The sequence below is a fragment of the Calliphora vicina genome, chromosome 4 (assembly GCF_958450345.1).
Source record: "Calliphora vicina chromosome 4, idCalVici1.1, whole genome shotgun sequence".
NCBI lineage: Eukaryota > Metazoa > Arthropoda > Insecta > Diptera > Calliphoridae > Calliphora > Calliphora vicina.
The window spans coordinates 59,265,568-59,278,932 of NC_088783.1; the positions used below are offsets into that span (position 1 = coordinate 59,265,568).

Here is a 13,365-nt window from a genome sequence, read left to right on the forward strand (position 1 = left end):
ATTCACACTTACCTTATTTTTCTAGCAATTTATAATTTGTCCCATTGAACTTCAAACAAATGTCACCTAAGTCTTTCAATTTTCACTAAACAATTAACTAAATAATTTATTAATTACAAATCATTTTTCTTTTCTAAATTAAGAAAACGTTTTGTTTTAAAATTCACTATTTAAATTATTTGTAATTTTTTTGGGATAAATACTTGTTGTTAACAATCATATGTTTTTTTTATACTGTTTTGTTTTGGTTTGGTTATTCGTTTTGCATGTGTTGATTGAGAAAAATCTGATAACGTAGAAGAGTTTTGTCTGAGCTAAACGTTGACAGGGTTCGGAAATTTTATTCATGCATACTTAGATATAATGACTCGTTAACGAGTGAAATATAAAATACCTTAAATGTTTAAGATTTAATAAATAATCTAAATTTAATAAAATATGTGGTTAATAAAATACCAAACATGCTAAATAATGTAAAGTTCTTTTGGTTAATCGGCATGAAGAATGGGGAATGAACATTTTTTATGCATGATCATGAGTGGAGTCATATATCTGGCAACTTGAAATGTTTCTATCAAAAAATGACATGAAATATGAAGTTTTATTTGACAAAAGATTTCTTCTGTCAAAGATAAATTTTGCAAAGATCCTTTTCCTGTTGATGGTCGAATCAAAAAGTTAACACATTAACATTATCGGAATAAATATCCTTAATTTCTAAAGCCATCCATTTACAATTGGCTACAAGGCACAAATAACTTTTGAACAATAATTACCAATTATCTATCATCAGGTAAATTTTCTATAAATTAAATTAATTTCTACAAATTCTGATATAACTTTAAATTAAAGGAAAAGCTTACGAGTCCAAACACTCAACATTTCTATCTCAAAATTTTGGCACAAATTCATAAAATTAAATTTATGTCACCGAATGTGTTTCAATTAGGAGACAAATAAGCAGGTAATTTTTATTTGAGTTTTAAATATGTTCCAATAAAACATATTCTTTATTAATTTATATTGTTTTCTGTATTAACATTCAAAGAAAACCACTCAAATCTGTTGAACAAGTTCCCAAAACCTGCCTAGGGAATTCCTCTTCCAGGGGATTCCTCATGTTATGGATGAGTCACCAGACAACAGTGCTTCTTCTGCATCTTCCATGATTTTCGTGCTCAACATCATTAAAACCAACAACACTAACCAAAAAATTCAAAACAACAAAACAAACCAAATCTCGAACTCTTTTTTTTTTTTTTCAACTAAATAAATAAAACAAACAAAACAGAGTTTCCCAATCTGTTATCTAAATACACCAAAACAGTGATTTACAACCAAGCAAATATAAAAAAATTGGTGATAATTAAAGAGTGAAAAAAAAAAATGTTTCTTTAAAAATGTGAAAAACATAAATATCTCCACACATACATATAATTATAATAATTTTAAAATTGTTTTTTTTTAATCTTGCAAAAATTGTGTTACTAATTATGTTCGTTCATTAAATTTTGCTTTTGTAACATAAATAACCAAATGCACCCTATAGTATGTAGTATTGCATTATACTTAATATTTATTAATTGAATATATATTAAAATTTGCCTAGTGTAAAGATAATATAAAGGAAAAACACAATTCCAAACAATTAAAATGAAGGCACCCTACAATATATAGTGTTTATTTTTTAAAAAAAAAAGGAAATTATGCTCATGTCCAAATTGAAAATTAAAACTGTATAAAAACTGTATTAACTAAATCGAAATTGATCAAATATAAAGAAAAAAAATGAAATATAGAAAATAACTAAAACTTAAATATAAACTACATTAAAACAACAAAATATAAATACCTAAAACATATACGTATAAAATATGGTTAAAATTAATAACTAAAATTTTTCAAAACAAATAATGCAAGAAAATAACGAAAATAAGTAGATTTTATTTTCCCACAACATAGCGCACGTCGAATTCATGGAGAAGGCCTTCTACAGTTTATTCGATTGGTGAGTAGATATATATGTAATCTCTTAACTTGCTTATTTTTTTCTTATTTATCTTGCATCTTTCGTAACAAACCAAACAAATGAAAACAATTTAGTAAAGAATGATCAAACCTGTTGTGACCTAAATACTATTTCCAGTATTTAGAGAGATCAAACTCGTTGCAAAATATTAACTCTCTATTTTTATTTCGAACATGTCGTGACCTACTTTTGGTTATAACCTACGTAACATTTACACACGAACATGTATATTCATGATCAGCTGTTCATGTCTGAGTTCAATGAACTTTACTAAATTTCTTTGCATTTGTTTTATGGTTTTTTCTTTTAAAATTTGCACTATGGGCCAAATTACTATGTATATTTTTAAAAAAAATTTTGGCTTTTGGTGATAGGAAAAATTAGTTTTGGGTATTTAAAAAAATAATGTTTATAGTTAATTACAAATAATATTGTGGAATATTTTATAAACTTCCAATTTGATTTTTTTTTGCATTGTTAAGATCTTTGTTAAAAGTTTGTTATTAAATTTTACATATTTTTTCTATTAACAATTAATAATGTTAAATTTAAGCCATTGAATTTCTAAATTTTAAAATATTTATAAATTCTAAACGAAATATGAACATTTTGAATTTAATTATAATAAATATGTCAAATATGATTGAGTAAATACTTTGTTTCGTCTTCTTATTGGTTAAGTGTAAGAATGAAGAGATAATACACAATTAGGGGTTTTACAAAATTTACTATGCCAGTAGAACTATGGCTGGTGAGGGTTTTGAGGCACACGTATCCAAAACATCAGGATGGCGTATAAATAGGCAGAAATGATCAACTATAAAATTTGTTTTAGTTTTAAATTCCTTTCATTTATAACTAAATTTGGGGTCTTGTTTATTTTTTTTTAGTTATACAAATCCAGTTAATTTATCCATTTAGTTTTTTTCCGGGAGTCTATAACAAGAGCATGTAAAAGTTCGCAAGGTTAGGAATTAGGACACGAACCCCCCAGCCGACTGCTTGCTAGTGTATCAAAGGCTCCCATCGTCCTTATTTCCCTAGCTTTTGTTAAAACTATGGCTCGTAGCTGTGAAGAAGTGCAACATAGAAAGGAGGTTTGTTTTCGACTTAACTCTTAAACCTAGTATGGGAATTTCCCTTCAAATACAAATTATTTCACGCATGATCCTTGTTTTTTTTTATTTATTGGAATTTCGTTTAATTGTCTATACTAGATACTTAGATATTGTTTCGAGTAAACAATATTTTTTTTCGAAGTTCTTTTCGTTGTTTTACATTACACAACGCTGTTTGAATTCGAATATTCAGTTAAAGAACTTTGTAGAAAGTACACCACAGATGGCGTATGATCTAGAATATTCGAACTTTGACAGTTAAAGGGCAATCTAGAGTGCAGTGTTATAAATAGTGGCAGAGGTTGCAGTCGTTAGTGAGTTTATAAGAGACGCTTTTCGAATAAACATCAACTGAGTGCCTTAAGCTGAATTCACCTATGAGTTTCAGAAAAATTTTTTGTTCGGAACAATTTTTTTTTTATATGTAGTTTGACATTCCATTTTTGAGAGAGACTTCAAACTACATATAAAAAAACATTGTTCCGAACAAAAAATGTTTCAGAAACTCATGGGTGAATTCAGCTTTAAAGTGTGTTGTGTTTTTCAAGTAAATTCGTGTACATACATTATAAATTGTGTCTGTATTTCTGCGAATTTACAAACGTGTATAAAAAAACATTGAGTGACTATTTAATTCTGTTGTTGTTGTTGTACATTTAAATAAATAAAGAGTTGTTACAATTTTCAAACTACTAAACGGCTTTTATTTGCAATCAAAAGTATCCGGTTTATTTAAAGGAAATAAAACAGCGTTTTGAAAAGGTTAAAACGTAACAATACGTTGAACATATGGTGTTAACATCAAATTTTAAATTAGGCTGGCAAAGTTATGTTTTTTGACCTGTGACATTGGGAATCCTGAGAACAGCAATTTGGTAAATTTTAATATTTCTTGGCTGCAGATGGTAGGTTAGATTAAAGAGGCTGTCATGTGTAATAGTGACTCACTTGGGATGGCTCGAGGTTAGGCGTACCAAATCACCGTCTGGCCATCTGTCTTTATAAACCCAAAAAATTTGTTTCACCAAAAAAATTTGTTTTATCAAAAAATTCACACAAAAATTTTTTTAATTTTTATGATAATAAAATTAATAATGTTTTTTAAAAAATTTATTTTAACAAGAAGTTTTTTGGTAAACCCAAAATTTTTTTTTAGCCACAAAATGTTGATCCAATTGAATTTTTTGTACCAAGTTTCATAAACTTAAATTTATACCTAATTAGGTAAAAACAATTTTATGATTTTACTGTGCACTATGGACCATAAATGCATAATAAAATGTTTTAGTACCTTTCATCTCTAATAGTACCTAAATCTAGTAGATCTAAGCCAATTTTGTTTTAACAAAAAAATAAGTTAAATTTTTGCTACCAAAAAAACTAATTAATATTTGAAAATTAGAGTTTTTCCATCTGGTAGCTTTGTGTAAGAGCCACTAACTAGATGCCATCAAGGAATTGTATTAAAATTTAGTTTCCCTTTACTATGATATTTTATTGTTGTTTGCATTTAGTTTAGCATGCATTCATTATAATTTACATTTCCGTTTTCTGTTAATATCTATTGTATTTGTAAGTGTAATGAGAATATGTGTGCTTTTTTTTAGTACTTACCCATTTTGTACGTCAATGTGCAAAAAAGCAAAAAAGAATAATAGGTACTTTATGTACGTATATGTGTGCGTATTTATGTGGAGAGCAGATGTGTACGACAATAGTTGCAAAAATGAATGAATTTTTTAACACTAGACAAGGACGTTAGTTAATTAGGTTTTATTTTGTTGCTGTTGTTGTTGTTATAGGTAGGTATTATTTTGTTTTGTTGTTTGTTTTTATTTGCAAATTCGCGTTTGCTTTTATTCACGTCTTCTTGGTTGTTTGTTTTTCGGTTATTTTCTTAATGTATTTTTGGTTAAATACTGTTTCCCCAAAAACAACAATAATGCTACTACATTCCCTCCTTTTTTGCACAACAAACACAAACACTCAATTTCTATATATACACGATTTTTCTATTTAGGGCGGAGGCTGTTTTCTTGGCTGGGGACACTTTTGTTAAATTTTGCATGTGCGTTTTTTATTCTTATTTTTTGGTTTCTTCTATCTATTGCATCAATTTCTATTTTTAACTTTTTTTAATTGAATTGTATTACTTTAGCTTACTTGTTGATATTTTTCCAAATAACAAAATTTACTTTTATGATTGATTGTGGTTGTTGTTACACTTGTTTCTTCACATTTATTGCTAAAAATTTCTTGTGTGCAATTTGATTTTTTCGTCCACCACCACTTTAACAACACTTCCTTTCTCTGGAGTTGGCACTTTATAAATACAGGATATTATTTGTATAACGGTATTATATTCGTTTCATTTGGCTGTTTCCTCGTTTTGTCTGCTTTCAATGCGTTGTTATTTTTGATCTTAGTGGAGGAATTTGTCAAATAAGACAGATTTTTGTTAATGTTGTCTCTTTTACTGCAAAACATCTGTTTCAATTTGGTGTGGTCAATTCAGCGTGTTTTGAAAATAAACTAGGTTGAAAAATCTAATAATTTTCTTTTTAAGGCTAACATTTTAGTATTTGAAAATAAATCATGTTTTTATTACTGTGGGATTTTAATATAAATATTATTAAAATAAAACTTGCAAATCATAATGGAGTTTTTTTGTTTTTATTGTTTACATTTTAGAAATTGTCTTATAAGAATTTTGAGAGAGAAAGAGAATTGTGCTAACTAAACACACTCAAAAAAATGTATAACAGTGTTTTCTAAAATAATAATAACTAATTGTAATATATTAAAGGTTTTGAATTATTATTCGTAAAAAGAAATGTATTTTTCAAATTAAATTATTCAACATTACAAAAGTATATTAAAACTAAAAATATAAAGATAAATATAATTTTAAAATTAAAAATATTTGTTAATTTTTTGGTTGAAAACATATGTTTAGTGAATCAATATTAAATTTTCTATTAAAAGACGAATTCTTTTGATGGAACAAAAAGGATAAATTTTTGTTACTACGGCTTATCGCTTATAACTTAGCTATTTATGGATCAATTTGGCTGATTTAATGAGTGCAGTCTCTTCCAGGCAGAGATCTTTGCAATCTAGAAAGCCACAGAGTTGATAAATGCACACGTCACTGAGGGGTCTGTAGTCACTATATATGTGGACAGTAAGGCGGCTCTTAGGGTTTTGAAATGTCATTTAATACATACTAGTATAGTGGAAGACTGTAGTAATGCTCTCGAAGAGTTATTGGTACACTACAGGGAAATGATGAATTGGCCAGACATGGTTCTGATTTTGATCATGGTACTAGGGAACGGGTGTAAAACTGTCACTACTTCAGGCTAATATTTGAAAGATTTCGTGACTCCAACAACCAATCCTGGAATAGTAGGACGGATTGTCAAGTGTCCAGAGCCTTTTGGCCAAAACTGGATGCAAAAGCAACCAAAACACTAACTGGGTTGGATAGGTGAAGTCTCAGAATTCTAGTAGGAGTGATAACCGGTCACTGCTCAATTGGGGGCTTCATATGTAAATGGGATAATGACACACAGGATTCCTATAGGGTGTGTGTGTGGATATAGAAGACTAGAGCACATTATGTGCAACTGCGCGAGACTACAGGGTCATAGATTTTCATTTACATTTCTGGATGAACTTGGTAGTGTTGCTGTCTGTAAACAGAGTCACATACTAGGTTTTATTAGGGGAATAGGTTGGCTATTTAAAGGACGTCTACAGTGATTTCAAATCCGTAATCAATTTTTTCTCTATTCTGATTTGGATTCTACTTTTTCACACTTTTATTTGTATATGACAATGGACCTTATGATATCCGAGTGGAAGTGCACATAGTGTTTCCAAACCAAACCTAAGTAGTTTCTAAACTTTATTTATGATGAAGAATTTTTCGTTAGTTTTTTAGTATTGACCAACTAATTTCTATCTATCACGTAATTGAATAATCAGTTCCAGATAAAGCTTAAAATATTGTAATAATTAATAAGATGCTGTACTTATTTCTACTGGCGCAACTGTAGAACAAATCAATACAACCCTGTTATTGTTTATTTTGTTTTTCGTGGCAGCTTCATTGAATTTTACAAATAACCGGGTTTTTACAATATTTCTTTCGACAAAAAAATGCCTAAAATCGTAGAACTAAGACAGGATCGTACTTTAATACGTTCTAATTTTGATGGCTACAAATTGTCCTTAGATCCGGTGCCCATTTTAAGGCAAGACTTAACATCGACACCTTTAAAAGCGGAACTAAATGATGACCAATATTCTTTGTTGCATGCCGAGTTGTTTTCCATGCAAAATCTGCTCACGGTTGATCCATGGGCCAGAACACATTCCTATTTCATTAATCGCCTGGGAGAGGTAGTAAGATGTGCTTACGATGACAACAAAGGCCGGCCGGATCAACAGCAGGTGGTTTATCGTTTAGCACAGGATGTGGGCGAAGATTGTCGCCAGCAAAAGGGCGATTATAATTATAGTTTAAGATTTTTATCGGAAAAATTTTGTGTGGTGTGTGATGGCGTTAAAACTCTTTTGTTGCTGGAAACCGGAGATCGTTTAAAAGGTGGTGAGTGGAGGATGGTGGCCACTTGCAGGATAGAAGGTGATGGCCTAGTGACAGATGAAAAGAATTATCTTATTTACGATGCTCGCTTGGATATAATACAAGAACGAAAACAAATTTCTATTATATTGGGTCACGTTCAACGTGTGGAATCTGCCCTGCCCGAAGGTACAACTTCACATTTTCTCTATTTGCACTGGAGTAAATGGTTTTTGGAAGATGATCTGTGGAAATTTCAAATTTTGGACACTTTAGAGGGTAAAGGCTCTGTATATTACTGTGCGTTTGAACCTCGCGCAGATTCTGTAGTCCTAAGCTCCAATCATGAGTTTAAATGGAGGTCGAACAATTCTTTGGAAGATGGTGTGAAAGACAACCCAAAACCGGAGGAGGAGAAACCTCAATTGCATGGAGCATCTGCTGATGAGGAGAATCAAGTTTCAGGCTTTTCCTGGTCACAAACTGATGAAGATTTAGTTATTAAATTTGAGGTTAAAGATGGAAAAGAAAGAAATGATTACCATGTAAAGTGTGTGATCAATAAGATTACGGTGAAATGCAATGATGAAGTGTTATTGGATCATGAATTGTTTGAAAAAGTTGAATTGGATTTAACCACATGGACAATAGTAAGTAGGAATAAAAGATTTTTACAGAACTAAAATTTTTTTTCAATCCATTTAAAACTACACCATTTTTCTATGTAATTCAATATCACGTTTTAACATGATGATACATATTCATTTTCTTTTAGGAAAACAATTTTCTTCAAATAACTTTAATTAAGCAAACATCGGGCTTACTCTGGACTTCACTGTTGGCAAATGGTCTTGGACCCAAAGAAACTAATGATAAAACAGGAGAAAATTGTTTACCTATGGAACAACAACCTATAGCTAATCTTGAAGCTCCCATAGAAGATTGTGATTTTCCCATGGGTACCGCAGAAGATGAAATTACTATTGGTAAGTATTTTAATCATAAAAAACTTCATGACAAAACGAAAACTAAACCAATTTTCATATAACTTTTTTTAGCTCGTTTTAATTTGTCCACCAAAACCATTACCCACAACATTATCATGGGCTCCTCACCACCTTTATTCTCCACATCGCTGAGACCAGGTTTCCCATTAGCTATAGCCACCCGACAAGATGTCGACTGCTGTCTGTGGTTGCAACAGTACAATCCCTCGAAGCCGGACGAATGGTCTATACGTCATGAGGGCAATCTACACGCATTTGGTTATGTGCAGGCTTCGAAGCTGCAAAAGAAATTTATGGATTGTTCGCCCGATTTGGGTTATGCTCTGATAGCCGAATCCCATCGTCATGTATTTTTGTATAAAACCAAATATGATACGGCCAGTGGTCTGAGAAATCGTAATGGACCTCAGGTGACAATTGGTAAACAGCATTTAATAACGTTGGACGATGCGGGTGAAGTTTTGGGACTGACAACAGCCAATAGTGTGGCCACATTGTTGACAGAGAAATGTGTGTTGTTTTTGCAAATGGAAAGTTAATAAATGATTTTATAAGGATGGAGAAAAAAGTTTTTGTTTTATTTAAAAAAAATATAGAACAAAACTACTTAAAAAGAAGAGGAGAAGTAAGGACATTAGTGTGCTGCAGTCATTTGACGGATTCTAGGTCACCACGTGGATATTGCCGTGTCTGGTATTTTAACTTCATGTCCGACAGTTCAGAAAGATTATTGAAGGAACGATGCAGTGATAAATAAGATGAAAAATTGTCTCATTCTCCTCTTCACGGCAGACCAAGCCTCCTTGCAAGGTCGCCAAATTTGCAGTACTCGGTTATCATTCTGGTAATCATACAGGCGGGTTGACACCCCATCTTGTCTGAGTGAGCTCATAATAAAAGTTACTAATTCGCTGCTTGGCATTATGGCTCCTTTTTTCACCAGATCAGGTAGGACTTTGGAGTAAGTGTTTTTAATAGGGAATAAACAAACATTTAATCAACATTTCTGATTTGAATTTTGAATATTTTTGTTAATAAAAATTTTAAAGTTATAATAAACAAGTAAGAGAGCTACATTCGGCTGTGCCGAATCTTATACATATACCCTTCACCAAATTATACTTCAAAATAAAAATTTTAAATATTTTTGACAAAGTTGTTTTTTAATTTTTTGGAAAAAAAATTGTTTTCGAATTGTTATTTAAATTTAAGTTTTTTTTTTAAATTTAAATTTTTTTTTTTTAAATTTTAAATTTTTTTTTGTTTTTTCAATATTGAATTTTTTGGTGAAAAAAAAAATCGAGTTAAAAAATATTTTTTCCGATTCTGACCCATTGTAGGTCCATTGGTCTTATATACGTCATTGCAAAGGTCTTTGAAATATCTATCATTATATATCCATATTATCTATATTATTGACTTAGTAATCCAGATATAGGTCAAAAATCGAGGTTGTCCTGGTTTTTTCTTTATATCTCAGCCATTTGTGTACCGATTTTCTCGATGGCAACCGAGCCGGAAGAATTCCGGAGATTTTGATGTATGAATCTAGTATGTAAGTTATTTGGTGGCTTAGGAAAGTTGAGTTCAACAGACAGGCAGACGGACATGGCTTAATCGACTCCGCTATCGATAAGGATATATACTTTATAGGGTCGGAAATGTAGAAACGACAAAGGGAATGACAAACTTATATATACCCTTCTCAGGAAGGTGAAGGGTATAAAAAGTAAAAAAACAAATAATTTATTTTAAATTATTCAAAATTTCTAAATAATGAATAATCGGGAAAAAACATTAGAATCTAAATTTAGTGGTGAAAAATGGCAGCTGATAAGAGTCGCAAATGTAATAATATGTTACTGAATCCAAAAAATCATCTATATATTTTATTTATTCGCTTAAGTGAAAATTCTGTATATTTATCGTTAAAATGTTTATTTTCAATTTATTCCAATTGGAATTTTTGAGTCTTCCTTCACTTTAAAAACAATTAAATATTTTTTGCAACACCCTGTCAATAATTACTACCGTTATTTCCACTGTTGCTCTTTGAACAACCCTGTTATCTGCACACATGTTTTCTAAAAACACATAAATAGCGAAGAGAAGCAAGCAAAATGTTTCAGAATTTTTGAAGTGCGGTAACGTTTTAGAAGCACAAAAAATACGATTAGAAAGAAAAAAAAAGTACAAGACCAATAATATATAAAAAATATTTAACCGGTGGCTACTGAAAGTGAATTTCATATTCCATTGTAACAAGAAAATATAAATACTCATACACTAAAAACGAAACGAAAAAAAGCACGCGGTGTGAGACAAATAATTAAAAATAAAAAGAAACAAGCAGAAAAGTTGTGTTAAAAAGCTAAAAAAGGTGCATTAAAAAGAAAATATTTTGAAATCACAAATAAATCTAATTAGAATATAGCCAAAAAAGTACAATTGGAAAAGGGAATTAAAAATTTAGTTTAAATTTTGTAGCAAAAAAAAGGTTCACGTAATTAAAGATTTGTGATTGGTATTACTATTTTTGTTGTGGTCACTCACTGAAAAGAAAATATAATAGAGAATTTTTTTCATTTCACTTCTACAAATATAACAACAATAACTAACACACAAAAAAAAAGTACCATAAAAACAAGGAAAACAAAAGGAACCATATAAACACACCATTCCCCCTACAAGAACCTTTCAACAGAATTCCTTAGAACCATTAGGGTGAGGTCATCATCATCACTATTTCAAATTGTTCAGTTCTGCTTAAGAATTAGTTTAAAATTTCATTTAAATTTATTTCTTTTACTTTCAACACTATTCGCACATTTATGTTTACACAAAATTTCATTTAAGACTGTGTTGGTGTTTTAATTAATTAAAACACCAACACAGTCTTAAATGAAATAATTATTAATTGACAGCAACAAATAAAAAACTTGAAATAATAGATAAAAAAAAATTAAAATTATTTTACTTAATCACGGTGACAATGTCAAATTGAATTTTGTTTATTTAATACAACCACTCAATTAAAATAATTTTGTTGAAAAATATTGTGAAATTCCTAATTTTCTTTGAATAAATTCCAATACAAAAACTTACATACAATTGAACTTTAATCCGACAATTACGCGATTCCACGTTTATTGTTTTGGTACATTTTCTGTTATTATTATTGTTGTTATAGTTGCCAAAAAGCAAAACAAATGAAAAGTTAATGACAACAATAACAACAAGCAATTTGTTCCCCTTTTTCTTTCTTTGCAGACGAAAATTGAAAAAGAAAATTATAAAAAAAATAATAGTGCAATTAAACAGGGTGCCTACAGAGGAAATCAATAGTGAAAATTAAAGCTTTGTTTTTCAACTTTTAGACGTTTTTGGAATAGAAAAAAAGGTAAGTTTATTTAGATAGTTTTTCGAATATTTTAAGTGAAAAAACTTAATCTTTGGTGGACAATATAAAATGATTATATGAATAAATGTTAAGCGCTTTTGGAAACAAATCTTTTTGGGTTTTTCGTAAATATTACGAAATCACGCTCTCATTTAATATGTAATTTGGTTCATAACTTCTTGAGCTGTAAATTTAGTGGGGGGTTTTGAATTTGGTTGATTTTCAGAATAATTTCAATATAACTTTCTAAACTTATAGGTATGTTGCTAAATTATTTATTAAATTTAATAAATCTATGACAATTTTTATTTTAATTTATATTTGTAGTGCTGTTTTTTCTTGGCTTAATTCCAATTTATTTCTGCTCCTACGTTTTTTATTACACATTACAGAATCTTTTTCTTTATTGTTTTTTTTTCATTTCAATTGTACTTTCCCTCAACAAAAACCCAACGGTTATTGTATAATTTGTTGCCGTAGGTCGTTACTATATTTTCTTAAGAAATTACCACAAATCTTTATGCAACTTATAATAGTTTGAAAATGAATAAGGGGAAAAAGTAAATCCAATCTTTTATTTGAATAAAAAAACCAATACATTACTAACCCATTTAAACAATTGAAACGTTTATTTCAAAAACCAGTCAAGCAACAATTTTTTGATTTTGAGTAAATCAAAGAAAACTTCCTAGCAACCTAAAAATTACTTTTACAGAATTGATATTTTTTTCCACGAAAGTTATCCATTCATGTCACTGCTTGATAAACAAAACCTTTTTAACTATAATAACATATATTCATAATAAACTCGTTTTGCTTCTGTTTCCGTTGTAGTCCATTTAAAAATATTCCCATAAAACTCTTCACATCCAACCAAGTAGAGTTTTAGAACTTGTAAATATTTTGTTCCACCTCTATTGAGACTTACAACATTTATGAACAAAAAAAAATGATTAGGACCTAGTATTACATAGAATAAAGTAAACCAGCCGCTGTCACTTGATTTCTTTCTGCACTAAACACGAATTTCTTGGCTTTGTTTCACCATAATAGGGGCCGAATTAACATTTGTTTTCATTAAACGATGCATTTACCTATACAAAACAGTAATCGCCCAATAACTCAATTTTGGATTTTTGTTGCTTGACTGGTTTTTGAAATAAATAATTCAAATGAATAAGAAGAGAACTGCGTTCGCTACGTTCGAATTAAAAAAAAAC

The 13,365-nt window shown here is 29.7% G+C and overlaps 3 protein-coding genes across 3 annotated transcripts in view; 2 read left to right on the top strand and 1 right to left on the bottom strand.

Moving 5' to 3' along the window:
* The window catches only part of LOC135958252 (NCK-interacting protein with SH3 domain), a 49,095-nt gene extending 43,454 nt beyond the window's left edge, over positions 1-5,641 (bottom strand). The window contains exon 1 of the mRNA XM_065509146.1: positions 4,762-5,641. Coding sequence (XP_065365218.1) covers positions 4,762-4,765 — 4 coding nt within the window. The 5' untranslated portion in view covers positions 4,766-5,641. The remainder of the gene's footprint in view (positions 1-4,761) is intronic.
* A 1,632-nt stretch (positions 5,642-7,273) lies between these two features.
* LOC135957727 (nudC domain-containing protein 1) lies at positions 7,274-9,313 on the top strand. The gene is made up of 3 exons (XM_065508521.1): positions 7,274-8,388; positions 8,514-8,724; positions 8,797-9,313. Exons 1-3 carry the CDS (start codon positions 7,312-7,314, stop codon positions 9,282-9,284), a joined length of 1,776 nt encoding a protein of 591 aa, XP_065364593.1. The 5' UTR covers positions 7,274-7,311; the 3' UTR covers positions 9,285-9,313.
* Positions 9,314-10,834: 1,521 nt separating this feature from the next.
* The window catches only part of Gclc (glutamate--cysteine ligase), a 56,602-nt gene continuing 54,071 nt past the window's right edge, over positions 10,835-13,365 (top strand). The window contains exons 1-2 of the mRNA XM_065506617.1: positions 10,835-11,125; positions 12,016-12,145. The gene's annotated coding sequence lies outside the window, so the exon portion shown is untranslated. The remainder of the gene's footprint in view (positions 11,126-12,015; positions 12,146-13,365) is intronic.